Below are 27,030 nucleotides of genomic sequence, written 5' to 3'. Positions count from 1 at the left end.
ACTGGGTACTGGTGCACTTACTCTATATAACAAAAAATTTTCATCCGAGTTTGAAAAAAAAATTTGATGATTTTTTAAAGTCACTAATATATACACAGAAAAAAAAGGATTTATCGTCTAAAGAAAATTTTTTTTTCCAATTTCTAATAATACAAAAGATTTCTTGCGTCAAGAAATGATTTTTTTCTGTGTGAAAATATATATGTGTATAAAAATGAATAAAAATTGTCTATTAATAAAGTTAGAAAAAAAAGCTTCATAATTGAGCACACTCATCAACACATATCATATATACTTATACTTAAAACTATTAAAACTTACATTATTTATTTTTTATTCCATTCACTTGAATCCACCATATTTATCATATTCGTCATTTATCATATCACAAATCCTGAAGTCCACTACCCGTCGATCAAATATAATTTTTTTACGCTTTATAAAATACAATAATATACGTGTGCGATATTTTTTTTATCGAATTTAACTTTATATATTTTTCTTACTTGATCGAAAGTACATCCTGTTTTATTTAACTCATAAATATTATCTTATAATATACTTTTGAAAACATTTATTACTAAAATGACATAATAAATTGATTATTTATAAATAATTAAAATTAAATTTTAACCGAAAGCATTAAAACCCAAGTGAGTTGAAAATATATTCATAGAAATTTCCAAGCGAACGCCACTCGCGGGAAAATTGTTTATAAAATTTTAATTTTTACTTACTTTGTTTTTCTTTTCACTAAAACTTTTACAATTTTTTTTAACAGTACACATTACAACTACTACGTACTTATAAATATTAATGTATGGGAATAAAAATATTTAATTTATGAATGCAGAATTAAAGTTATTTAGTAATGCTTAAAAGTATTTTTATTGTTTTGTCTGAAAATATAAATCGGTAATTATGTAGCTTTGCTTATTTTTGATTGTCAAAAAATTTTTTTTTTAAATTTATCTACAAATTTTTAAATTAATGAAAAAAAAAAAATTAGAACACCAAAATCTAATTTTTATTAGAAAATATAAATTTATGTGCAAAAAATCATTCAAAAATTTTTTTCAAAATTTCCAATCAAGTTTTTTTAACACTAATTGTTGCCAGTCAATTATTTTATTGTACCTGCGTTAAAAAAAAAAAAGCATCAAAATCTATAATTTTGGAAATTAATAAAAATAAAATTAATTCCCTCAATAAAAATTATAGAATAATTCAAATTCAAATTTTCTGTACATTAATTTTTTATTAATTTTAAATTGTAAAGAAAAAGTTTATAAAATAATATTTTTTTCTGATCTAAGGATGCGTAGATACGATTAAGAAAAAAAAATTTTTCAGTTTTAAATTCAAATTAAAATTCAAATCGCGGAACTACATAATTATCGAAAAAAAAAAAAAAAGAGAAAGTATTCCTCGTGCACGTGGTCGAGGATGAATAGAAGCAAACAGTTTACACTTATTACCGAGTGTGCCGCGACTCTGCTTATGTGTTTCAGACTTTCTGCCCTCCTCCGCGTCCTTAGACTTATCAGGAACGGACTCGGCCCTATATCCGTTCGACCCCCAGCAGGAGAACTTTCAAGAGATCTGGTTGCCCCCGACCAGTATGTACCCCTATTTTTTATTCCCCGCGACTGCGCGCACTTACAGCTACAGTAACAATAATGACGATCACGATCACGATCGTCATCGTCATGGTCACTATGGCCTACCAGAAATGCCTGGTAGCGTCGAAACCGACAGACACAGAATAGGTGTCTACCGATCGTACGATCCTCAGTCAAACGAAGACCGTACGAACTCGGGATTAGCTGGCTCCCACGAGGATCATAAAAATATTGGGGGTTCTTCCTCTTCTTCTTCTGCTTCTTCTTCCCTTTCAAACGAACCCAAGCATGCAAACAACGGCACTGAGCATGATCTCGAAAGGCACAAATTCGATCGCGGTAATGAGCACTATCAGCACCATCACCACCACAACCAAAATCACAATCATCGGCACCGCGATCGTCATCACTATGATAACCGTCCCGATGCACCATCACAACCATCACCTGTTCCTGCACCACCACTACCACCATCATCATCAATACCACAGCCTGCATCGCCTGAAATTCAGAACGAGAAAGTACCTGCACAATCGGCACCAGCACTAAGACCTGGCACCAATCGTTTTGCACCGAGACCTACTTACGAGCATGGGGCTGTTGTTGTCGACCGGATTGACGACGACTTCGGTCTGCCTATTGATCGACTTTTTGATCTTCGTGAAGCCTTTGAGGGCTTCATTGCTCAAGGTTCGTAACCACGGGATAATTATTCGCGTTTATAAATATATTTAATTTATTTTTGAATTTCAATTACTAAAAAATTAAAATTTCAGCCGAATTATCCATAATACCTGGATTTTTCAAGTAGACTTGAAAATAAAAAAAAAAAAATTTATTATTTAAATCTGCACGAAAAAAAATAAAATAAGATTTAAGTCTTGAAAATAATTTTCACTGGCTTTTAAATATATTTGACTTGTTATTAGTAAAAACAAATTCCTTCTAATTAAGCCCATTAGTTAAATTAGTTGTAGTAAACAAAATCATCAGGGCGATACACTTACGCGCTTACAGTGAAAATCATCTCCCATCCCGACAACACGACGAGCTTTGAAATCATCGAGTCGCAACTGGAAAACCCACTGATTGACGCCGATCATCAGGATCTTCATGCCTTAAAGCAGCTGGCTCTGCCGGGATTCAGGCATCGACCTCATCATAGAAGAAATCATTCAACTGATGATGATGGTAAGTTTTAAATTATTTATATATTTATTTATTTATTCAAATGAACTTTGAGTTGTTGAAAATAAATGATTTGTTCAAAAATTGACTTTTGAATCGTATCTCGACGTGAATTGCTGTCCGATCGACTCTATTCTTTCATTCTACATCCCAAATAGATGGATTCGATTACAAATGATGCGGCATACGCTTCTGTTAGTCTGTATATGTGCAATCGTTAAAATGGGATCTATTTATTTTCGCTAGAAATGCACTTTAAGCTGATGGTAATGACACCAGTATACGATGAATCGTTACGCTCGGGTTTTCACCATCGCAAAATTACACACCCAGTACGTCTAGCCCAGTACACACAATGGCAAATAGTATCCTGAGTACAGTATAGTAAAGTAAATCGATTTATCCTGTTTTTATTTTGTTTCCACGTGAGAAAATATCGAGAAGCTTAATATCGGTACCTGCATTACTATAACTACAGGAATCACATTAATGCTATTTGCCATGATCTCTGTTCAAGTATTTTAAAGTCTACCTTTTTTTATTTTTTAACTTAACACAAAATCGGAAAATCTCCGTCCAAGGTAATGTTCTCCGATTATCTGACTTATAACTTAGAGCACCGAGTTTACGACTTATTTTACAGCCGAAAAAAAAATAGCAATGTTTTTTCCATTATCGTCTGCATGCGATTGGAAGCAATCGGCAAGCTGAAAAAAAAAAAAAAATAAAACATAAAACAATGTTATAGTATACGCAAAAGAGCAAGAAATGACGATAAAAATTTAAGAGTTTGTAACGATTTTTCGAAATACATTTACAGTTACACATATTAGAATATGTCTTAGTGCACGAAAATGTGTTTCTTTTATGTTCACTCTTCGAAATCCATTACAAGTTAAAAAAAATTTCATACCCTTAATTGTAGAGGCATAAAAAAAAGTTTTTAGTGCGAAAGTGTTGTATTTTATTGCACATTAAAATTTTCGGCTGATTAACTCACGTAAAATTGTTTCTACAACTTTTCTGAAAAATTGAAGTAAGATAAAATTCCTACTATCGCAAAAAAATTTTTAATGAACAAGTTTAATGAAGTCTGAAGTCGGTTAATTAGAATATTGATACGGAAAGTTTCGTTTTCAGTAAAAATATTAGTGATTTCCGACATGTACGGAGGTTTGCAAACACGATATAGCTTCCAAAAAAATGTTACTCGTCATAGTTCTTTTCTTTCATGGTTTTGAAATTTTATAGAAAAGAACCTTACTGAAAATTACTACAAAAATTATTCTCGTGTAGAAGAAATTCGTTCTAAAAATGTTCTAAAAAGGTTCAAAACAGTGAACTTCAAAATTTGAGAAAATTCTGAACTTTGAGTTGATCATTTTTGTAGCTTTTGAAAAAAATTTCAACTGAGTACTTTTTAGGCAAAAAAAATTAAATTTTAAAACAAATGATAGACGAGTTTTGACTCTCATCACAACCGCTTAAGAACAAGGTTGCGAGATTGAAAATTTTTACTCTTAGATTCTTTTAGTTTTAAAAATAATCAATTCAAGATTCAGAATTCTTTCAAATTTGGAAGTTTACTGTTTTTAAGCTTTTTGAAATATTTTTGGGATCTTTTTTTTTTACATGCACTCTAAAACCAAGTGTGTTACAAACGTATTATTTTAACACATCTTAAATGTGTTCCATGTTTAAGGCCATAAATAAAACTATAGTTTTTTGTAGTCATTTAAATCACGTCTCACGGTGTTTTAAATATCCATGAATTGTTTATGGTATTTCAATGTTATTTGGCAAGTGTGTTAATTTTGACCACACTTGGTTTCAGAGTGTGAGTCAGATTGTGATCTAACTGAAATACTGTTACTCTTTTCAAACCAACTAACCATCATAACTTTTGACAAAATAAATTTCTTTTACATGCTTAAAACTCTTAAATTTTTTCGTGTTTAAAAATTTGAAAGAGTCTAATTGATAAACCTATATATATTATTTATCAGTTGTTACTTTAGGTATAGGCCCAAAATAGTTAAGTACAGTAGATAAAATAAAATTAAATTTAAACTAGTTGACAGTACTCTCATTTCCTTATTTCTTAAGAGGAATATCTGAATCCGGCCGCGATATTACCCACGATCACGATGACAAGTTAGTTAAGTAAATACGGCTCGCAGTACAAATCTTGGAAATTAATAAGTTTTAGTAGGTAAAATTTAAGGATTAATCATGATAACACTAATAGCTGTCGTAAACTTAGCTCTTTTCCTTGATGTAAGACAACTTCTCAGTTTGTCGTCCAATTTATCTCAAGTAGTTTGTTTTTTTTTCTTTTTTATTTTTTATGTAACTTATCTCCGTAGATAGAAAACTTGAATGCCAATACAAATTTCAGAAACTCGAGCCCCAAAGCCAGAGAAGCTACTCATTAGTAATTCAATTCGTCTCTCAGATTTCTAGAGCATTCAATAACAAGCCGTTTAGAAAATAACCTGTCTAATTATATTTATTTAAATATATCTCAAGAATTTCAAATCCTCGGGATCTCTTTGTGGTGTCTCAGTTTCTCAACAAAATAAAGAAAATTTTTTTTCATTATTACTGTTGTTTCTCGAGTGTCACGCCGGCTTCTAACAATCAAGTATTTTGTCATCAAACGAAAAGTTTTTTTGTCATCTTACACTTTTTCTTTGTTTTCACGCTAATTAAAAAGCCGAGACGTTTGATACTATTATTACGTGTCTAATTATTATGAAATTAATATTAAAATTTATCAAACAGAATTTTCATTTTACTTCTTTACAATAAATTCAATTAATTGTTTTATTTTACCGAAAAGAAATAAAAGATCTTAATCCGGACCGAAATTCTCAGCATTTTTACAATAAGTCGAGTCATCAGCACCATTAATCACCAGTATATTTACTCATCACAAATAAGAATCCTTGTTTACAAAACTTCACTAAACAAATTTGAAAGTACCAATCATGTATTTAGTCACCAATCTATCGTCTATTTTCGATCAATTATCTGCCAAAGGTCCGATTGTTGATATAAAACTTCTATTGACTCATGAACAGGGAGTTTTTTTCTTTGACTTGCATTAACATCAAAAGAGTATCTCATTAAAAAAGAAAAATAAAATAAAATAAACAAATACAAAACTCTAGATAAAATACAAAAAATAAATTAAGAAAAAAAGTCAAGTTTAACTGTAGAGAAATTCGATTTGCCATTACTGGGTTTTTCTGCAGAAGCTCATTCCAGTAAATAGTTCCACCTAAGCCCGTGTATCGAGAATAGAAATTTTCTTCAGTAATTTTTTTTTTCGCCATCTTTCTTTCAGTCGACGGGGGAAAATTAAGAGATGAAAAAGAAAATTGCTTGATTTTTAAAATAGTTAATTATTAAAAAAAATTTTCACTGTAAATTTGCGGAATGAACGCAGAGTGGATGACTTTTTATTTATTTAATTCCCTCGGAATAAATTTCACTCCAAAAGGGAGTTTCGGAAAATATTTATTTATTTATTTACGCTAATCGGATTGTACATCTTGTTTAATTATTACAAAAGTAGTGATTAATTAGTAACTACACTGAACGAGGATATAATATAATATACTATTTTATATTATTGTTTTATATCAATGACATGATACAATATTTTTTATTTTTTTTGAGAAACCTGATAAGGAAACTTCAAAGAAATTTATGGAAACACAAAAGTCGTTAACTGAATTCGCTATCCTGTTCGCTATCCTGTGTTATAGTGCACATAGCTTTTCGATGATTGAGTTGTACTCAGCAACCTGTGTGATCTTAGTCCTGGTTTATTGCAGAAAAAACCTAGAAATATTAATTATAAAAAAATTACTAATACATAGTGAGCTCAGGTCTTTGATATTTTTACATTTATATTGAGTACGGAAATAATTACGACTTCCCTTTCCATATTTTCGCGCGAAATGATTTTTTAAAATTATAAGCAGCTGATAATAAAATTTTAACAAATATAATTCCACTGAATTACAAACTATCGTATGACTTACATCAACCATACCACTAGATAAAATTTTATATTGTACCGAAATATAAAATATTCCCATAAAAATTATGTCGCTATAGCTGTTCAATAATTTAACATTTTCACTATGTATTATATATATGAAATTATAATTTAGTGAGTTACTAAAACATTTTATAAATTAAAAACATAATATTTTAAGTTTAATTATTAATATCTGAATAAATTATTTATTGAAATAATTATGTTTCTAATTAACAGCTGTTTCTATTAAACATAAATTTATTTAAATATCAAAACTTCGGACCGGAGTGAATGCGGATTGAAATAAAATCGCGTCACTCCGAAATGACTCCACCCATGAAAAACTCCCTATTCACTCCTTTTGCGGAGTGATTTTTTTCTAAAACTCCGGAACCAAGTAAAGTGAATTCGGGTTGAAATAAATTCTACATTCACTCCCGATATTTTACAGTTTAGTTTCCTTTGATTATTATTATTTCATTATCTCATGCAGAAGTTATAAAATAGCCAAAGGGCTAGTGTGCTAGGTCGTTAAAGCCTTAAATGGTGCATCTTTGTCGGCGGCATCCTTACCCAGATAAACTCAACTCACCCGACTCTGATATAAACCCCTCTCAAGTAAGAGGGTGAGAGGGCAGAGAGAAATATTATCCTGTTCGTTTGTAAGTGAAGGATATCGTAAGACACGTCTTACAAGAATTACACCAGAAACTAAAGCCAACTATGTATTAAATTACATCAACCTGAGGGTATTTTCATCAAAATTACAATAACATATACATGTATATTTGTTTTCATCAATATTCATTTGTTTGAAAAGTCTGAAAGTTGTTTTACATGAATAACTATTTAATTTTCTGCACTACATAAGAGAATATCTGTCTTAACATCGAGTATTTGTCAGTCAGCATAATAATACATCTTATTTGTAAGATGTGTCGCAGCCGAAGAGAAGAGTTAACTTGGGGTATAGTGAAAGAAAAGTTAGTTTCACTCGTTTGTCTTAATAAACCATGTCGAATTTATCTCAAGATGTACAATATAAATATACTTTAGTGCTGCAGTTGTGGTAGTAGTGGAAATAGTAGGGGTAGGGGTTGTATAGTGATCCCTCGTAGAAACGTTAGCTTTTGGGTTTACTGCGGTGGTAGTATTCTGGCCTCATTTTTCTTATCGAATCGAACGTAGCCGGTGTGCGCCGCTACGATGTGAGACGTGGGTACAAGAGGGTGTACTTTAATATCCAAGGTGCTTGAATATATCGACCTAATATCCTCCGTCATGCTTCAGAAAAAATAATAAAAGAATTGGAGAAGAAAAATAATAAAAAAATTTATAACTCGCGCTTTTTTAACTGGATAAATATATAAATACTTTTTTTTATGTTTCTGTTGAATTTAATGTACTGGGAAATTTTATCTTTTGTTGTAATGTAAGACATACATCAATCACTTTTTTCATGACTTTGGTTAAAAAATGTTTGTATGCTTGGAAGAATCTTAAAATTTTCAATAGAATTTTGAAAATTGTGGCTATTTTATTTGTCATTTAGAATAGGGGACAAAAAGGAGCAAAATGGGATACCCCAAAAATTTTATAGCAAAATATTTTTCATACATTCCAAAACCACTTTTGTAAATATATATAGTAGAACATTATTTTAAATTTTTTTTTTTTTGTTAAATTTTTCCAAAAATCGAGTGTCAGTCGAAAAATCTTAATCCCCGATTTTAAAAAATGATTCAATCTATACTAAGTGTATATCTATACATATATATACATACATCTATACATTAGTTATCTCAAATTATTTTAAATCATTTCGAATTGTTTCGAAACATTTCAAATAATTTTTCTTAATCGAAATGAAATTTTTTATGATAAAAACTATTATAATTTTTTTTTCTTTCTTGGTATTCAAATATTGCGTAAAATGTAATTTTTCTTTGTAAATTACTTACAAAAAATTTAATCAATATTGAAAAATTTAATTTTCACCCTTTTTAGGCAGTAGTCTATTTTGCCCGCAAAAAAGAAATTTTTTTTTTAACAGCAACTGAAAATTTTTACTATTTACGGTAGAGAATGTGAGACTTCAAAAACCCCGTTTTGCCCCCCCCCCCCTTATATGCAAAATTATTTTTTTAATATCTATAGATATTTTTTCAATAAAATAAAATAAAATTTTTAAAAAATTTATAAAATCATTTATGATGAAAAATTTTTTAACATTTTTCGAATGCTTTTTTTCGCGGGATTTAAAATAATAAATGTTGCCGCAATATGAGGTAGGCTAATAAAATATGTGCGTTGTTTGTTAGATTCGGCGATTGATATCGAGAAGATTCATCAGCCTGTCAAACTGATACTGTCGAGTACGTGTCATCAAGCTTATTCAATGTGTCGGTAAGTTAAAAATATCAGATAATAAAATAAAAGTTGTTTGCAAATAAATAAAAATATGATAAAGCGTTAAATAATTTATTTAGAAATGATTCAGAATGCAGAGGATTATTTCAGCCAATACTGAATCACTGCGATGCTTCAAGCTGTGCTCGTAATGAGTGTATGAATGCATTGCAGAACTTCTACAAAAAAGCTAATGATAGTCACTCGATGGAGATCGCTTTTTGTCTCTGCAAGTGAGTAATTGTTTTAATTTATATTGGGGGCTTCGACGACCGACGAGAGGGTCGACTTTGCTTGTAGTTGGACTAGGAGTAGTCGTGGGAGTGGAGCCTGAGAGAGTGAAAAAGGAAGGAAAAGTGAGTAGGGTAATCATGAAGTACGATGAACCAAAAGCTGAGAGATGGTAACAACGAGCTCCACTAGACATTTAACCAATTTAGAAGTGGATTCGTTCGTTACATTGATATAGATACGAGCCAAGAAATCCGGATCGCGAATTTACACGTACCCAATTAACCAGCCAATTTATCTTACAACGCTCTGATTTTTTAACTAATTATTCACTTCTTAATTCATGCTAATTACTCATTTTTTTATGAATTTTTTTTTTTTAGTACAAAATAAATTTATGATAATAATTTTTCGGTAGATATGAAATTCAACTTCTTTTAATAATTCAACTTATAAATAATAAATTCTAATTTAAAAAAAAAAATCTGAAAAACGGTTGAAAACTTCCCGCAGTTTTCAAACTCAGGAAGCTCGGAAACGTTATGATTTGCAAGTTTTTGAGCTCTTCGAAGTCAAAAAATGTTTATTTTGTTGCTCAGCCAAAAAACATACATTTAGCAAAAAAAAATTAATTTTTGTCATACGATATCTTCGGGACGAATCAACCGATTTGAACGCGCTTGGCAGCAAACGATAGGTCTTATCAAGACTCAGAACTGCATACATTTTGAGGCAAAACGGACAAGTAATTTATGAGTTATTTGAACAAAACCTGAAGTAGAAAATTTTTTAATTTTTATTTTTCGTACAACTCGTAAACTACTCAACCGATCAACTTCAAACTCTATCCAGATCTAAGTTTTGGTGAACTCTTTCGATTGCTGTCAAGAACATTCAAATCGGTTGATTCGTTTCAAAGATACCGTATGACAAAAATTAGTTTACACTCATCCATGAACACACTCGGACGGGCGTCCACCCGGAAGTAGCCAGAATAGTTTCCTAGGACTTCAAAACGTCGAGATCTGATGAAAATTCGATTTTTGAAAATCGGACCGCAACCAATAACTTCCTTTTTTTTGAAAATTTACAATTTTCATAGCGGAAAGTTAAAAAAACTAGATTTTATTTTTACGTACTTTCAAATTTAAAATTGTAATTTGTTTGAAAATCGATAATTTTCTGACTTTTATTTCCTGTCAAATAAGCTATTAAATATATAAATCGAGTCTTTAAAGCCATGAGATTTTTTTTACCTAGCGAAACTAGGGTAAATTTCTTTTATCGACTTTAATCGAATACTTTCGTTACTAACTGACCTCTAAGCTTTTATTTTTTCTTCCAATTGAATCAATGAAGTCTTTAACTATTTTTATACTTCCTACCATTAATTGCCATATTTTTTTTTTCCAAAAAATTATATAAATCATTAAAAAATTATGGGCCAGAAAAACCAAGACAAAGCTCTGAGTCCACTAGAAAACCAGCTCCTTAAAATAATTTTTTTTTTAATTACTCAACAGCTTCACTAAATAAATAATAATTGCATAAATAATTTTTTTTTATAAATAGAAAAACTCAAGACAAAGATGACGAGTGTATCGTGGCCCAAGAAAAGATGCATCCAGTCTGTGCGCAAGGTCACGATCTCTCCGAGCTTCCAACCTGTCACAGCTTAGCATTAGCGTGCCGTGAGGATAACCTATGCAGGTATAATCTCCTCGTAATCCTATCAAATTGATCATCATTATCCTTACGATCATCACTATAATATACTAAAGCGCAATGAAAATGTCAGAGGTGAAATACTTTTTAACTCCATACATGAACTCTATCCATGCCTCCCACTTTCCTTCTGTTTCGAATATACACTTCAAACTTGACCTTATTTCGCGAAATATATTATAAATTATACAATTAAGATCGAGCATTCCAAGTTTAATAATAACAATAATAATAATAATAACAATAAAAAAAAAATTACTCAAGAGTTCTTTTATGTCTGTTATACCTAAAAAAAAAAAATCGATTATTACCCCGTAGTACTTGACCTCAATGGCATCGCTAAAGTTGAATTTATTTTTATAAAAATCTTTTTTTTTTTTGCAATTTATTCTGTCAATTGACGTTCATTATACTGTTCTATTTGTTAATAAATATCTTTTTAATTAAAATACATTAATAATAATAATAATATCACAAGAGTATCGATTGACATTGTATGAATAATAATTCAGTCATTTATTTAATGGTCATTTGTGATTTAAATTAATATGAAAAATAAATAATGTTAATTAATATCGGCGTTATAGATATTTTATATTGATATTGTTCAATATCTATCTTATAATAATAACTGATTAATTAATTAATGGGTTGATTGTAATCAGTATTTTCTGTTTATGTTATTAATTTTTTTTTTTTTTTCGTTTTTTAGAAATAAATTGGAACACTATGAGCAGAGTTGTGCAGTGGATAGCGTGACGAAAAAATGCGCGGGTCCGCCTGCTGACTGCAGAAGAGCAATGCTGGGTATTCTTGGCACGGAACTGAGATCCAATTGTGCTTGTAAGGGCACTGACCTTACGCAGTTGTATGATTGTTTGGGATGGCAGAGATTACTTTGGGTTAATCCTTGTGTTGGTGAGTACTTTTATTATTTTTTTTTTTTTTTTAAATTTCATTGTTGGGAAAACTAACAGCACACGCTCTAATTATGTTGTTTTTGTGTTTTGATTTTATTTTATTTACTCAAATACTAAAATGAAGACTTGTTAGAAATTATTTCATTTTTAATAAATTTTAAAAAACTTCTCTGAGACTTTACTTTATATATATATTTTTTTTTTTAGTTACTGTGGGTAGGGTAATTAAAAAAAATAATAAAAAAATTTTTTTCTCTATTTTTTTTTCAACCGAAAAAAATTTGTACACAAAAAAAACTGTTGATTAATTTTTTTATCAAACATTTTTTAATTGAATTTTTTCTAACTCGGTCGGTCGTAAACTTTCATGATTATTCTCAGTTATCAACTAAAATGTTATATTTTTACTCTGACAATAAATATTTAATTTATTTATATTAATATATAAATAATTATTTTACAAGTCTTAAAAAATTTCATTCAAGATCTACCTTTCGATTTTATGTCAAAACTTTTTTTTTTGTCATTTAAATATGACACTGTCATGTCATATTTTTTAATACAATAATTTCCTGGAGTGATTTAAAATTCAAACCACTCAAATTTTTGGGTTGTGCATTTAGGATATGCTATAAATTCAACAAATTTTTTTTTTATTTTAACTTTTTCCATAAAATATAATTTTTTTTAATGTCACCAAGTCTTCGAAAGCTTTCATCTCTTTGATTTTTGTGGTGTGCATTTTCAAAATGCAATTAATCCAACGAAATGTACATTTTTAAATAAATCTTTTATCAAAATTTAATTTTTTGTAATGTTACCAAACTATCATTGAATTCTAATTTACAAGGTGTGCATAAAATCTAATAAAACATTCGTTATTACAATTACTTTTATTAAAATATAATGTTTTTAATGATACCAAGTCTCCGAAAACTTTTCTCCTTTTGATTTTCCCGGTGTGCATTTGCAGCATGCAATTAATCCAATGAATTATTTTATTTTTCAAATATTTTTCATCAAAATTCAATTTTTCGTATCGAATTTCTGTAGTGGTACCAAATTATTATTGAATTTTAATTTATAAGGTGTGCATTTTACAACAAAATATTTGCTCTCCCAATTACTTCTATTAAAATATAATTTTTTTTATGAGACCAAGTCTTTAAAAACTTTTTTCCTCCTGATTTTCGTGGTGTGCATTTTAGCATGCAATTAATCCACCGAAATGTATATTTTTTGAATATCTTATTTTAAAATTTAATTTTTTATAATAATTTTCGTAATGCCTCCATACTATTGCTAAATTTTAAGTAGTTTAATTTATAAGGTGTGCATTAAATCCAGAAAACTAATTCTTAAATTAAATCTATTAAAATATAAATATTCTATTAATAAAGCTATTTAATTACATCGTATGAATAGGCTCACATGAACATTGCGAAGGTATATTATTGATTATTATTTGTTGAAAAGACTCTGGTAGTTGTGCACAGTGACTGGTATTCATCAGACTAGATAAGTAATTTAGATATCAAGAAATTGGTTTGGTTGCCTTATACTCGTATGCCCTAAGTGCCCGAGTATAGAGTAAGAGACGAAGACATCGAAACCCAGTTTACAATTCACTATTCAATTTTCCCATGTGTCCTATTGTACACAATATACCATTCTCTATTATACACAAATGTTACTCGAGGTCATATATTGACATTTTCTTTCATCTCCCATTCATCCGTGTGCTTTGTTGTCATTTATTAACTGTAAATTTACCACAATAACAACAGCAACAAATAGCAACCTGCATTAATAAATTTATTACAGTCGAATCACAAAAAGATTTCCATGCCCGTAAAAAACATCGCCATCATTCCAATACGCGCCCAACTACAACGTTAATGTCGACCGATACCTGGGGTACATCAGCAACATTTTTAGCAATCACACCATTAATTACCGACAGTGTTGATGAGGATAATGTTATACCAGAGGTCACTAAAAAATCAACGACTCAGCCAACGATGAATGACGTCGATATATTTAGTGTTAGCAGCAGTATTATTTTAAGCACACCCAGTACAACAAGTACTACTATTGTAATTACAACTCCTTCAACAACAACTACAAGCACACCACCACCACGTAAGTTCATATATTTACTTTTAATTGAGGCGAAACGGGCCACAAAATTCTTTATAAATTAAACCTATAGAGAAAAAAATTACCCCTAGATTTTTTTTAATTCCACATATGGGCAATATGGAAGTCATGGGGTAATTTGGGCCATGAAAAAAAATTTTAACCTGAAAATCGGCTAGAGAAATTTTTATTCAAATTTAATTTGAATTTTCATATTTGAAAATTAAAAATAAATTTATTGTCGATAAAAAAAAAACTATTTACATTTTTTCTCTCTTCTTTACAAAATTTATCTTAAGTTTTTTGATGTTAAAATACCGGTGATTAATGCATTAGTAAAACAAATATTTAAAAGTATTAACGCTAAAGATGAAAGACTGTAGGTAAATAAAATTTGAAATTTAAAATAAATTGTTTACTAGAATTTAATACAGAGAAAAATATTTATCGAATTTCCTTTTTGTTTTTTTACTATTCATGACTGACTTTTACCAACACTTTGATCGTTGGTGCGACATTTCGACAGACGCGCGATTCACTTCCGAGCCAAAAGGCATGTCTCAGCAGCTACTCAATCGCAGTAACACTGAGAGAAATTGGAAAAATATATATAAAGAGAAAGGAAGAAAGAAAGAAAGAAAGAAAAAAAGTGAATAGGAATAGTTCTCTCGGAACATTAAAAGTGTTATAGAATTTATATTTGAGTCAAGCTAGAGAATTGACGTAGAAAAGTGAAGAAATGTGAACATTTTTATATACTGATATATATGTATATATTTTCCTTTTTTTTATTTGTTTGTTTATTTACGTACGTTTATGTTCTTAGGTTTTTGTGTGTTTCAAAGACCGAGGCAAAATCATCAGTACATACGCGAGGGCAAAGGAAAAAGAGTAAGTACACTGAAAAGCAATTTACTTGGGCTAAAAAAATCTATTTTATTTGATGGTTTTTGTTATACTTTAGCCCCTTTCAAAAATCAAATGTCGTTTACAGTATTGGCATTTTAGTTTTTTTTTACAGGCTTACAAAGATCTTTAGTAAAGAAGAATTTTTTTATGATCATAAAAATATAGTTTTCATAAATTTTAAGTACATGGTTTAAATATTATCGTACATAAGAATTTTAAAAGTTTAATTTTTGTATTGAGTCAGTCAATTTCTAAAAATTCCTATTCATTCACTATACAGAAAATTGAATAATAGAAATTACTATCTAGTTATAGTAAAATTTTTACCATTAATCCGATAGTAGTGAATATCATCTAGATGATTGTATAAATCATCTAGATTGTAATATGTAGTATTCATCATATTTATGATAATTGTTACAATCCTGTATGTTAACTAGAGTTAACTATTATAATTAGTAATATTTATAATCCAGATGATAACAGTTGTCATCAGAAATTATAATTGTTACCATCCTGATAGTAACTGTTATCATCTTGATAGTAAATATTACCATCCTGATAGTAATTATTATCATTCTAATAGTAACTGTTATCATTCTGATAGTAAATATTACCATCTTGATAGTAACTGTTACGAAATTTATTGCAGAAGTTATCATCCAATAATTATTAATTCTAATGAAAAAAATTATAACACTAACTATTTTTGCATTGAAAAACGTTCTAATCATTCTAGATGATTGGAATTAAAGATTCAGCATAATAAACACAATTACTTAATTTTCTGAGTGTAATCAAACTTTTTATTAATTTATTTATTTTTCCAAACTGGAATTTGATTAATTTTCAGTCAAAATTTACTAAAGGTCTACGTACTTGGAACTATTAAAAATGTCGTTGACCCTGATTCTAAACAGTTACCCAAAATTTTATTGATATTGTTCAATAAAAATTCCTTGGGTATTCTATTATTTATTTTTTCGCTCAATGTAACAGTAGGGTAGACTTTAAACGAAAGGAAAGATAAACAAACTTTGATTAATCCGAAATAAATTTTAAAGCTCTATCGTGACAACGAGCCAGAATGCTCGGATCTGTGCCAGTGTGGAGAGGGTGTAACGCTTGTCTGCAACACGATTTGTGTCCAACCATCACCCTGTAAGACACCCTTTGCTTTTTACAATCATGCAGCCCCAGCTTACCAAGCTTTCCGAGGTCGATGTCTGTGTTACAGCGGTCGTTTTATATGTATGCGACCTTCTCCCGGTAAATATAAACCTTTTCTTTATTCATCAATTGAAAACTTACTAAAATTCTCATTATTATTTAAATAACCATTTGCATCAAATATATAACAAAAAAATTAAATTAAATTACTGAAACGAGCTGTTAAATTTATCTTTACTTTAAATATTGTTAACACAGTTACTGTAGATGATGAATAAACTTCAACTATATAAGTATAATTAAATTGTTCTTGTCATGTTCAAACAAACATCTTTGTGTTCAAACAGAAACTTACAATATTCCTCATGGAGTCTTCATGTTTCTTGGATACAGTGAAACAGACGAGGATTTCATGAAAACTTACAACAATTTAACTGTGCTGGACGCGGTTAACTCACTTGACAGCTTTATGCGTGAGGAAGCTAACAATAAGGTATATTATTTATATTATTTTTATTTACAATAGTTATGATAACAATTTATGGTGAATTTATTACGATCAGTTCTATTGTATTTGATCCTTTCAATAAAAAAATATAATAAGACATGATGATAAATTTACCAAAGATATATAATTATACAAGGTTAGATAAATTTAAGAGAATTCTTCTAAAATATGACAGCAAACTTGGAATACATGCTTTAACATCATCATAATGAGAATTACCGTCATCATTCTTATCATCCGTTAAACGGTCTAAAGTAGAATATACTTGCATCAACTTTACTGATGAGCCCAACAAATTTCGCGGCGAAAACGTTTTTTATAAATTTTAATATCCCGGGAAAAAATGATTTTGTCTAATCATATATTGTTATAGATGGAGTATATAGGGGAGGGGAAAAAAGGCCGCTTAAATAAAAAGGGCTTATATCATTAATGGTTCTCACTTGTTTTACTTCTTTCTAACCCCTTACCGTGTATTTGATCCCAATATGCCGCATCCGTGGAAAATTAAAGATCTTGAAATTGAGGACAAAATGAGCTCCGTAAAAAAAGTTTTAATATTTTATTTTTTTACCTCTGTTACCTTTTCTAGTCTTCTGCCATGTATTCGTAATCAATATGCTCCAAAAATAAATAATTAAACTTTGGGGCAAAATGGACTCTAAGAAATCTACTAAAATTCGGTTATTATTAAGTTATTATTAAAGCCGATATTCCTTGAATAAAAAAAATGTAGAACAATAATAATAATAATAATAATAATAATAATAATAATAATAATAATAATAATAATAATAATGTTAAAAAGGAAATTTTATTTTTAACAATGGTACAAAGCAACTGTTAGATATCATTCATTGTTTTATTATTTTCGGTAAATAATAACATGCACATAATTATTATAGTTATTATAACAAAGTTAATTTAATTAATTACATTCGTGTTAATACGAAAACATACGAGCTTGTTAACGGGTTCATTATTTATTCAAGTATTTTTTTTTTGTGTGCCAGACATTATTTTAATCAATGCGTTTATTATTGCTATCGTTTATTGATGTTGAAATTAGATACTCCCATACACATGAAAGTCTGATACTTTGTGAACATATCACGTTACTGATATTGCGCGCAGGTTATTTATGTGTGAATTTGATGTCAGTTACGTTGTTCTGATAATAATTATGTAATGGAGTCTTAAACTTTAGATGCTTATGTTATCAAACAAAATATTGGATCAAATATTATTTGCGAAATAGTTGCTGTGAATGTATTATATTTTAAAAGAATTAAATTAATATCTTACACTTTTTATATTAATAGTCTTTAAAATCTATATTTTAAAAAAATGAAAAATCATATAAATGTAACTAATTATTGTTGTCTTACATTAAAAAAAAATATTTTTCAGACTATGTGTACCCTCTTTTTATACAACGTCACACAAGAGAATGTAATAGCAGTGGCGCGACTCGGTGGAAATAATCCACCGCCTAATAGCAGTCAAGCCCAGAGCTTACAGCACCTGCTGCGCATCAAGGTAAGTCGAAAAAGCTAAATAAATTTCTTGCCATCTAATTCCATCACTCAAACATTTTTATGTACCACCAAAAAACTTACTTCTCTCTCAAAACGATACAGTAAAAAAATCATTTTTATTAGTGACCGAAAAAATTTAATACCGCCCGATAAATTTCAATCACTCAGCCAATTAAATTTAACAACTATAACTGCATAAAATATATTAATAAATATAATACATACATATATATTTACCGTACGATTAAAAGTTAATTTTGTCGTGGGATGCGAGCGATCGCTATGAAATTGTTTGGTTATGGAAATTAATCAAAGAGTCAACTGTTCGTGTATGCGAGAGCTTGTGACGAGCCGCAAAATATGAATAATTGAAGCTATTTGTGCGGTTTCCATTTATTTCACTACTCGTATACTGTATATACATTTTCTCCCATGATATTTCGATCGATTATTACTATTAAAAAAAAAAATATATAAAAATAAGAACCCCAATACCCATGGAAGCTCATGGATTAAATATCATACGTTCACGATTTAAAAATCACAATCAAATCTATACATATATATACATATAGATTTTTTTTTTATAAAAACATTGAATTCGCAGTTGATATTTTTCGTAGTTCTATTCACTTTCATACTCTTGCTTACTACACTTCCAATTAATCCAGAACGATTTAACTATTCAACATTCAAATATACTCTCTATTGTTTAAAACCTATTTCAATACGATTACCCAGGAGGTTAATTAATTTTCTATCTTTAATTAACGAGAAATTCATGTTTAAGTTGGTTTTTTTTTCTTTTTCTAATGTAAACTTAGTCTGTTGTTAGGACGAATATCTTTTCATTAAAATACTATAAATAGTACAATCGATTTTTTATAACAAACGAACGTTCAAATTATTTTCTTTTAATTAACTCTACACTCACAAGGCTTCTTTGTACTTTTCCCATTAGTCGACTTTTAATTGTCCAATTTCAATAAATTATTTTCTTAATTTACACTTCAAAATTAAGAAAAAATATACTCTATGAGTAAAAATTATTCCGAAAAAATTATTTAGAAAAATATGAAATCCAAAAAATTTTATTTTTTTGGAAATTTATATACTTTAATTTAAAAAAATAAAAAAAAAGTATTTTGAAAATCCAAAAGTGCACATCTCAAATGCTCATGTAATATTTTAAGTAGTCAGTTTACTTTTATTAATTACTGAGTCACGTATTTCTTGACAGCCATTTTTTGACAGTACGATAGTGGCAATTTTTATGTACCCACTGAGAAAAAAAATTAAATAACTATAATAGCAAAAATAAAAAAAGAAATCCAACCTCACAACATTTAATTTTTAATTCAATTTAAATGTTCAGTTTAAAAATTTTTTCCCGCGAAAAAAATAGTCGCTTCCAATTTGCACCACCAGGTATCATATTGAAACTGATCAAGTCTCAGCAGTAAGAAAAAAAAAAGTAAGCGCTTACAAAGCGTGGAATCGAGGTACTAAAAACTCTGTAAATCCATTTGTGAAAAAAAATGGCGAATTTGTTATTAGTTGAAACCAGAAATTTTGGACTTTCATTTAATTATTAATGAATGTGACGGTACCTAAGAATTAAAATCTGAAGCTAATAAAAAAAAATCAAAGTGATTCATCAACTCTTTCAAGAGATATCGTGCCCACGTACGTCCAACCAACTCACGTCCAAGTAAAATTATTTTCAATTAACTTTTTTTTTAATAACAGTCTAAATAAAAAAAAAAAAAACATAACTATGACAGAATTATTCATTGGAGTTTCATTTTGCAATTAGTGTTTTTTTTTTTTTTTTTAATTAAGTGGTATATAAAATTAGTGGTGATGATTGGTTGACCGAAACTCCGTTTTAAAATTTGGTGGTAGTAAAGCACAACCTCTCGCTTCGCGTTTAATATGTGCAATTTTTTATTGAAAAGTTGTAATTAAAAGTTAAAAAAATATTTAAATAGACCAATCACTTTAGTAATAAAAAAAAAGTTGAAAAGTCTCAATAATTAGCCGTAAATAAAGTAGAATCAAGTTAAGTTAATTTACGTATTTAAGTGACTACAAGTTTAAAATTTAAACTTTTTTACACACTGAAGATCCCTTTGATCCCAGTTTATTATTAGTACAAGAAGTACCCGCACAAGCTTTGGAAAAGCTCAAAAGTTGTTTGGGATAGACGTAAAACAGAGTTGGGTTTCTACATAGTGCATGGTTCTCGAAATTTAACGGACCCTGACCTCTTCTTCTCCTCCTTTCGTTCATCTCCTCGAGGGAAAGCTTAATCCCACCGTGGCAGTTTCTCAGAATCTTGAAATTACTGTGTTGGACTTTCTGAGAAGTCTAAATCGATTTTTCGTTAACTCGAAACTTTAAAAGCTATGGGACTCTTAGACAAAGCTAACAGTACTAACTATACACCTGTATGCTGTGTCTGTTCCTTACTTAAGACAACACACATCCTTACACTGCACCATCATACGAGCGTACGAGTAACTAATGTTATATATAATACTAGAGTCATGGGTTTATAACTCGAGCGTGACTCTATCGAATTATCAACTCAACATGATAACGATTGTATCGATAATTTAATTCAATTAAATCAATACACTATGAATTTCAGCAAATTGCGCCAAATACTTTTTTTTATTAATTAAATAAATAAATAAATATATAAAAAAATTACTCGAGTTACTTTTATTGCATTGAAACTTTTTTCCAATGCAAGTGCAAGTCTAGACTCGGAGCATTTTATTATTATTATTAATATTTTACTACTTTAATCCATAGTTTTATTTAACAATCAAGTTGTTTTATTTGCGTATTATTCCAATTAGTGTATACACGCTCATACGTTGGTTACAATGCAGAGTTTGTTGGTATACAGTAGCCTAGAGTCGTTTAGCCAATCCCAGTTGATTATCGACGTGTATACTATAGACTGCAATGTCAATCACTCAATAATCCTTAGAAGCATTGTATGTTTAGTAAGAAAAATATTTAGTAATTACATAAATATGGATTTTTATTAATTCTTTTTTACTTTATAAATTAATGAGGGAGTACTGAATTATGGAAAATTATTGTTTCTTCTTTTATTTTTATTTAAGAAAAATTTAGTCGGAGATAAAAACTGTTGATCGAAAGCACGGAGGATATTTAATATTTATGTTCATTTTATATAAAAAACGTGTCGGGAAAATTGATATTTATTTTTTCATGTGTTTATATATTTAGCATTTTAAATTGTTATTGCGATACTTAAATATTTGGTATGATTAAATTATTTTTCATTACTTCTTCACATTAGTGTTGATGTTTTATAAATTTTATTTAAATAATACTGAGATTTCATCAAGAGAATTTTATATAAAATTGGCGCCCAAAAATCTCATAGATTCCCGTAGAGAAAAAATGACAGTCCGACCGAAATTTTTGATTGACATTTGAATTTTTTTTTTTTTTACTTTCGGTAAAAATGAGCCATTAATGAAAGAAATTTTTGCTCGGAAACTTAATAGAAAAGTTCCAATTATGTCAAATCGGTTTAAAATAATTCGAAAAAGTAACAGTTATCTAGATACCTTCAGTCTGTCAAGTAAAATTTTATATACAGAAAGGAGTAAAGTTTAAAAATTACTCGTTGAATAAATAATGAAGTTTCAAGTCGTTCATTTGAAATATTTTTACATTTGTAACGGAAAATTTTTAATTTATAAGAATAATTATATTTAAATAACACTTCGCATGGATACTTTAACATTTTTCAAAAAAAATTCCCGGGTTAAAAAATATTGTTTTCAAACTATCATTAACTGCCGACATTTGTAACAAAAGACACTAAATTAATGTTAAAAAAGAAACATAATCAATTCTGGACCATAGAATATTTCTTATAAATACTCTCTAAATCTGAGTGTATATACACTACTTTTCAGTGGTTTTCACTGTTTCAGATTTAGAGAGTATTATCCATAGATAGAAATATTACGAGTCTATAATTTAATCTAGTTTTTTCTTTGAAAATGTTCAGAGCTGAAATTTTTCCAAGTTCAAGAATTATTCTACTTTTGTCTGCCCATAACGCAATCGTCTTACAAATAACAGATCAAAAACAGCTTAAAATTTTTACAAAAAATCAAAAACAGATCAACTAGTTCAAATACAGACCAATTAGTTCAAATTCAGTCCAGTTAGACTACAATCAGATCAAATTTTTCGACCCAGGTTGTAAGACACAAAATTGCTCCATTCCCATGGTGCTCCGTTTTACAATTTTTTTAAAAAATTGATCGAGACTTATGCTTCTTCTTTCTCTTTTTTCTCTCTCTCTCTTTCTATATATATATATATATATATATATATATATATATATATATATATATATATATATATTTTAAATATTAATCGCGAATATTTTATCGTTAATAATTAAGGTCACACAGTATGTTACCACGAAATATATCGTGACTGTTAGCATTTCGATAACACAAGTACAATACTGTTAAAGTGCTATAAAAAATTATAAAACATAAAATAATAATAAAAAAAAAAATATTAAGAATAATGAATTTGCGAAAATAAAATCACGCGATTACATAATTTTTTTTTTTTAAATAGTTTGTTATTTTAGAAAAAAAAAACCATGAGTACTAGAAGATAGAACACTTGGAAAAACTTTAGATAAGCAGTACACTAAATTATCAAAAGAAGCTCTTAGCTCCATAGTGCCGTTCGTTCCTTAGCGAACAAGAGAAAGAGAAAAAGAGAGAGGGAATAACGTTACTTTTGTTGAAAGACGAGGATCGTGGGGTGAAGTAACGGTTGCCATTCTTCAACTATACCTTACCCCCGCACATACTAGTGTGGTTAAGTCTTTCGAAAGAGAAAATATATTGGAAAAAATTCCTTATCTAGGTCACAAAAGTCTATAAGAACATTCTCACCCACAAATCGATTAATCGATCATCAAAAAATCACGGGACTATAGTTTTTTTTTATCGTCATCATCGTCTTCCTTTATCGAAGTTGATAAAAATATTAAGGACACGTGATTTTTATCTTGCGCTAGAAAATCATTTTTTATGATTCAAGTCATGGAGATAGTTCTCATTAGAATGTTATGATTATAATCATGGCAGTTTTTTTTTACCATAAAAAAAACATAAAAATCATTAGATATCATTATTTTTATTTTTTCAACTACAAATTTTTCAAGATAATGATTTTTATGATTATAATTATTTTCATATTTTACTAGTGATAGCCTTCGTTCTGTTGGTCGTCTTTTGAAATTCTTGTAAAATAATTTTTTTTTTACCGAGTTCTTGATTACATTTAAATATATGTGAAAAAAAAAATATTAAGACTTCAAAGTAAACTTTTTTTTTAATACTTTTATTTAATGATCGAAATGTCCCATTCAGTTTAAAAAAAAAAAATTTATTTATTCAGTACAAAGTAATATTTTTTTACTATAGAATTAAAAATAATACTATTATCGAATTTTAAATCAATTAATGATAATGATCAAATGTTTGTCATTAGCTAACAGTAAATACATAAAGACCCAAGTCGATAGTATGTTATTTCAAAGCCGTCATATATTTTCGTAACGAGGACAGAAATAGTATAATACATACCTAGGGCAGTAAAATAAGAAAAGTCTTAGATCACATGTTTGTCAGCCTCAGCTTCGCCTCGACCAACAATTACATGTGATTTGAGACTTTTCTTATTTTATTAGCCTAGGTATGTCATATACTACTCGGAAAAAACAGAATATTAAAAATTAATAAATAATAGTAAAAAGTGAAATCTGTTATCAATAATTAGTACTATTAGTGCTTAATGCAAAGTAGTTTACTAATTTTTGTAGATTCCTAAAAACTACCATCAATTATTTCAAAAAGTAACTAAATATTATTACTTTTATGTATAACACGTGACTTATTAGTGAAAGTTAATTACTTTATGGCATAATCTATGAAAAAGTAATAATTGGTCAAATTAAGAATTGCTATCTTAGATACTGATTTTTCCAGCCGAAAATTGAAAAAGTTACAAACTTTTATTTTATAAATTCGATGTCACTGATCAATTATTAGCTTAAAATATCATTTATTCATCATTATAAATTAATTTACAATATAGATGAATCAAATAAGTGATAAATAATAAAATGAAAAATTAGTATACTTGATACTGATTTTTTGCTCATAAAAATACCGAAAATTTTTAACTCTTATTTTATAAATTCTATCCCATTGTCTAATAATTAATATAAAATGTTATTTATTCGTTATTATAAATTAATTTATTGTATAGATATATCGAATAAGTGGTAAATAATACAATGAAAAATTAGTATACTAGATCTTTATATATTAATATGTAAGTTGACTAATTTTTCGGTTCCTCATTTTTAAAATTTTTCTATGTTTATTTGAATAGTAATAACTGCAGATAGCAATTTATCGATTCTTTTTCATATTAATTTTAATATACGAAATTACAAATTTAGTTCTTCTATGTGTATCAAATTTTAATATAAATAATAGCCATTTTGTAATATATATAATGATCCTGGTTTGATATTAGTATCGAATATACTAATTGTAAGTCGAAAATAAACTACAAACTATTAAAATTTTGAGCATCATTTTTTTCCGTGTATTAACTCGCGACAAAAGTAAATTAAAGACTTTCCATACACGGTCAAAAAATAGGGGTAAATCCAAGCGGTGTAGGTGTTAAATTTTAACACCGAAAGCGGTGTTCAATTGAGTCGATTTTTATTCGTATTGTTCGTATGAACATAACATTAAGAAACTGTTAATTTTTTATCGAATAAAATTTTTTCATTGTCAAAAAATAAACCTATTGAAAATATTTAAATTGCGTAATTTCATCGTGTTAATTTAACACACGACAAATCTTGAATATTTAATACCAAAATTTAAACATGGGCGATTTCTTACACAAATAAAAAATTTTTTTACTGTGTACACTTAGTAATTTTTATAATAAATGGCAACAAAACGATGTCCTTAAATTTTTTAGTAAAAATCTATAATATAAAAGTCAAAGAAATGAATAAAAAAAATAAAGAAAAGACAAACGATTGCAGCAAAGTCTTGGCGTTAGGGAAACACGATGAAAAGTCGCATACCAAAAATCGATACGTTAGACTTGGCAATAGGGTGGTTTTATTGGCATTGTGCCAATGTTACCTATCTATGTGGAACACCTGGGCGTATATATTTATCCTAGCCAAGAGCTCTCGACGGCTAGTATAGAGCTCATGTGGTTAGTAGAGAAAATAAATATGCATATATAAGAACGTAAGTTTGAGCTGGCGCCCAACCTGGGGTAAATCTAACTGTATTCACTATTCGTGTTGCTGCAGCAATTCATTGAGGCTTGACGATGCATTAGAGCATTTTCTTAAACGGCTAAAGCTCTCTGCAAGCTTTCTTTGACTGCCGACAGAAACCGGAAAGGTGACTGCTACCTGGAACCCTGAGGTAGTAAACGCGCCCAGTCAGCACGCTCCGGAAATCTCGATTTATGCGCGAACGCGCGAATCTATTTGTTCTGAGTAAACTCAGCTACTTGAATAGCTTGTTTAGGTAACTACGACTCACTCATTATTATGTCGCCGTTAATATATAATTATAATTATTTATATTTTTCGTTAACAGGAAAAATAAATTTCTTATTTTGATATAAATATAATTAAATACAAGTTATTTATACAATTTGTAGAACAATCAATTCATTTGTATTTATTTAAATAAAAATAAACTCGAGAAAGAAAAAATCCGATAAGAAATGATAAAAAAAAAAAAAAAATAAAGAAAAATGAGAAAAGAAAGACGTAATAGTCTGACGTAATCATTGAGCCAACTACTTAACAAAGTAAAGAATGAATAGAGAATAATAAAAAAAGGAGTATTGAATCGAAGTAATAGGTCAGGTTGTTTAAAGAAATTGATTACAAAGTCTCTCAAGTCGAATAGTTGAGTTTTAAATTTCCATAATAACAATGATATTCTGTTTCATTAATTCAGACTCGGGGTGACAAGATCTCCGATAGACTTGTTTGTGTCGGTCTTTAAATGCAATTATTATTATTATTATTTTATGATACTTTCATTTATAGCCTTTCATGCTAAACATCCTCAATAAAGACAGACATACTAACAAGAATACAAAAGATCCTCATGCATAACTGATAACTCATGACTCATGACATTACCATTTGCAAACGTTATCTTAATGAATATGTCATATCACATGTTTCGTATATTCTCCTTGCATCTCAACATTTATATACTTAAATTTAACGTTCCTTATGTAAATTACTGATATATATTATTTATCATATATATATTTATTGTTTTATTAATAAAACGTGATTTCAAATTAGTAAAAAAAAATTTATTCAGAATAATTTATAAAAATATTAAAAATTTTGTCTTAAGGTAATTCACTCGCTACTATTGTTTGCTATTGTTTACTCTCTCATGTACTGTTACCTCCTCTTCTACTTGATATCGCTTACTCGCTCTTTCTCGTTTTGAATTGT

General features: G+C 28.6%; 1 protein-coding gene across 1 annotated transcript in view; it reads left to right on the top strand.

Annotated features, from left to right (window-relative positions):
- LOC103580761 (uncharacterized) overlaps nucleotides 1-27,030 on the top strand; it is a 142,832-nt gene that overhangs the window by 107,404 nt on the left and 8,398 nt on the right. Inside the window, exons 7-16 of the mRNA XM_053737806.1 lie at nucleotides 2,640-2,813; nucleotides 9,183-9,267; nucleotides 9,351-9,503; nucleotides 11,074-11,211; nucleotides 11,939-12,144; nucleotides 13,971-14,288; nucleotides 15,112-15,176; nucleotides 16,259-16,463; nucleotides 16,712-16,857; nucleotides 18,283-18,411. Of these exons, the coding sequence (XP_053593781.1) occupies nucleotides 2,640-2,813; nucleotides 9,183-9,267; nucleotides 9,351-9,503; nucleotides 11,074-11,211; nucleotides 11,939-12,144; nucleotides 13,971-14,288; nucleotides 15,112-15,176; nucleotides 16,259-16,463; nucleotides 16,712-16,857; nucleotides 18,283-18,411 (1,619 nt within the window). The remainder of the gene's footprint in view (nucleotides 1-2,639; nucleotides 2,814-9,182; nucleotides 9,268-9,350; nucleotides 9,504-11,073; nucleotides 11,212-11,938; nucleotides 12,145-13,970; nucleotides 14,289-15,111; nucleotides 15,177-16,258; nucleotides 16,464-16,711; nucleotides 16,858-18,282; nucleotides 18,412-27,030) is intronic.

This window comes from Microplitis demolitor, chromosome 3 (genome assembly GCF_026212275.2).
Source record: "Microplitis demolitor isolate Queensland-Clemson2020A chromosome 3, iyMicDemo2.1a, whole genome shotgun sequence".
Lineage (NCBI taxonomy): Eukaryota > Metazoa > Arthropoda > Insecta > Hymenoptera > Braconidae > Microplitis > Microplitis demolitor.
This window is presented reverse-complemented; position numbering and strand designations above follow the sequence as displayed.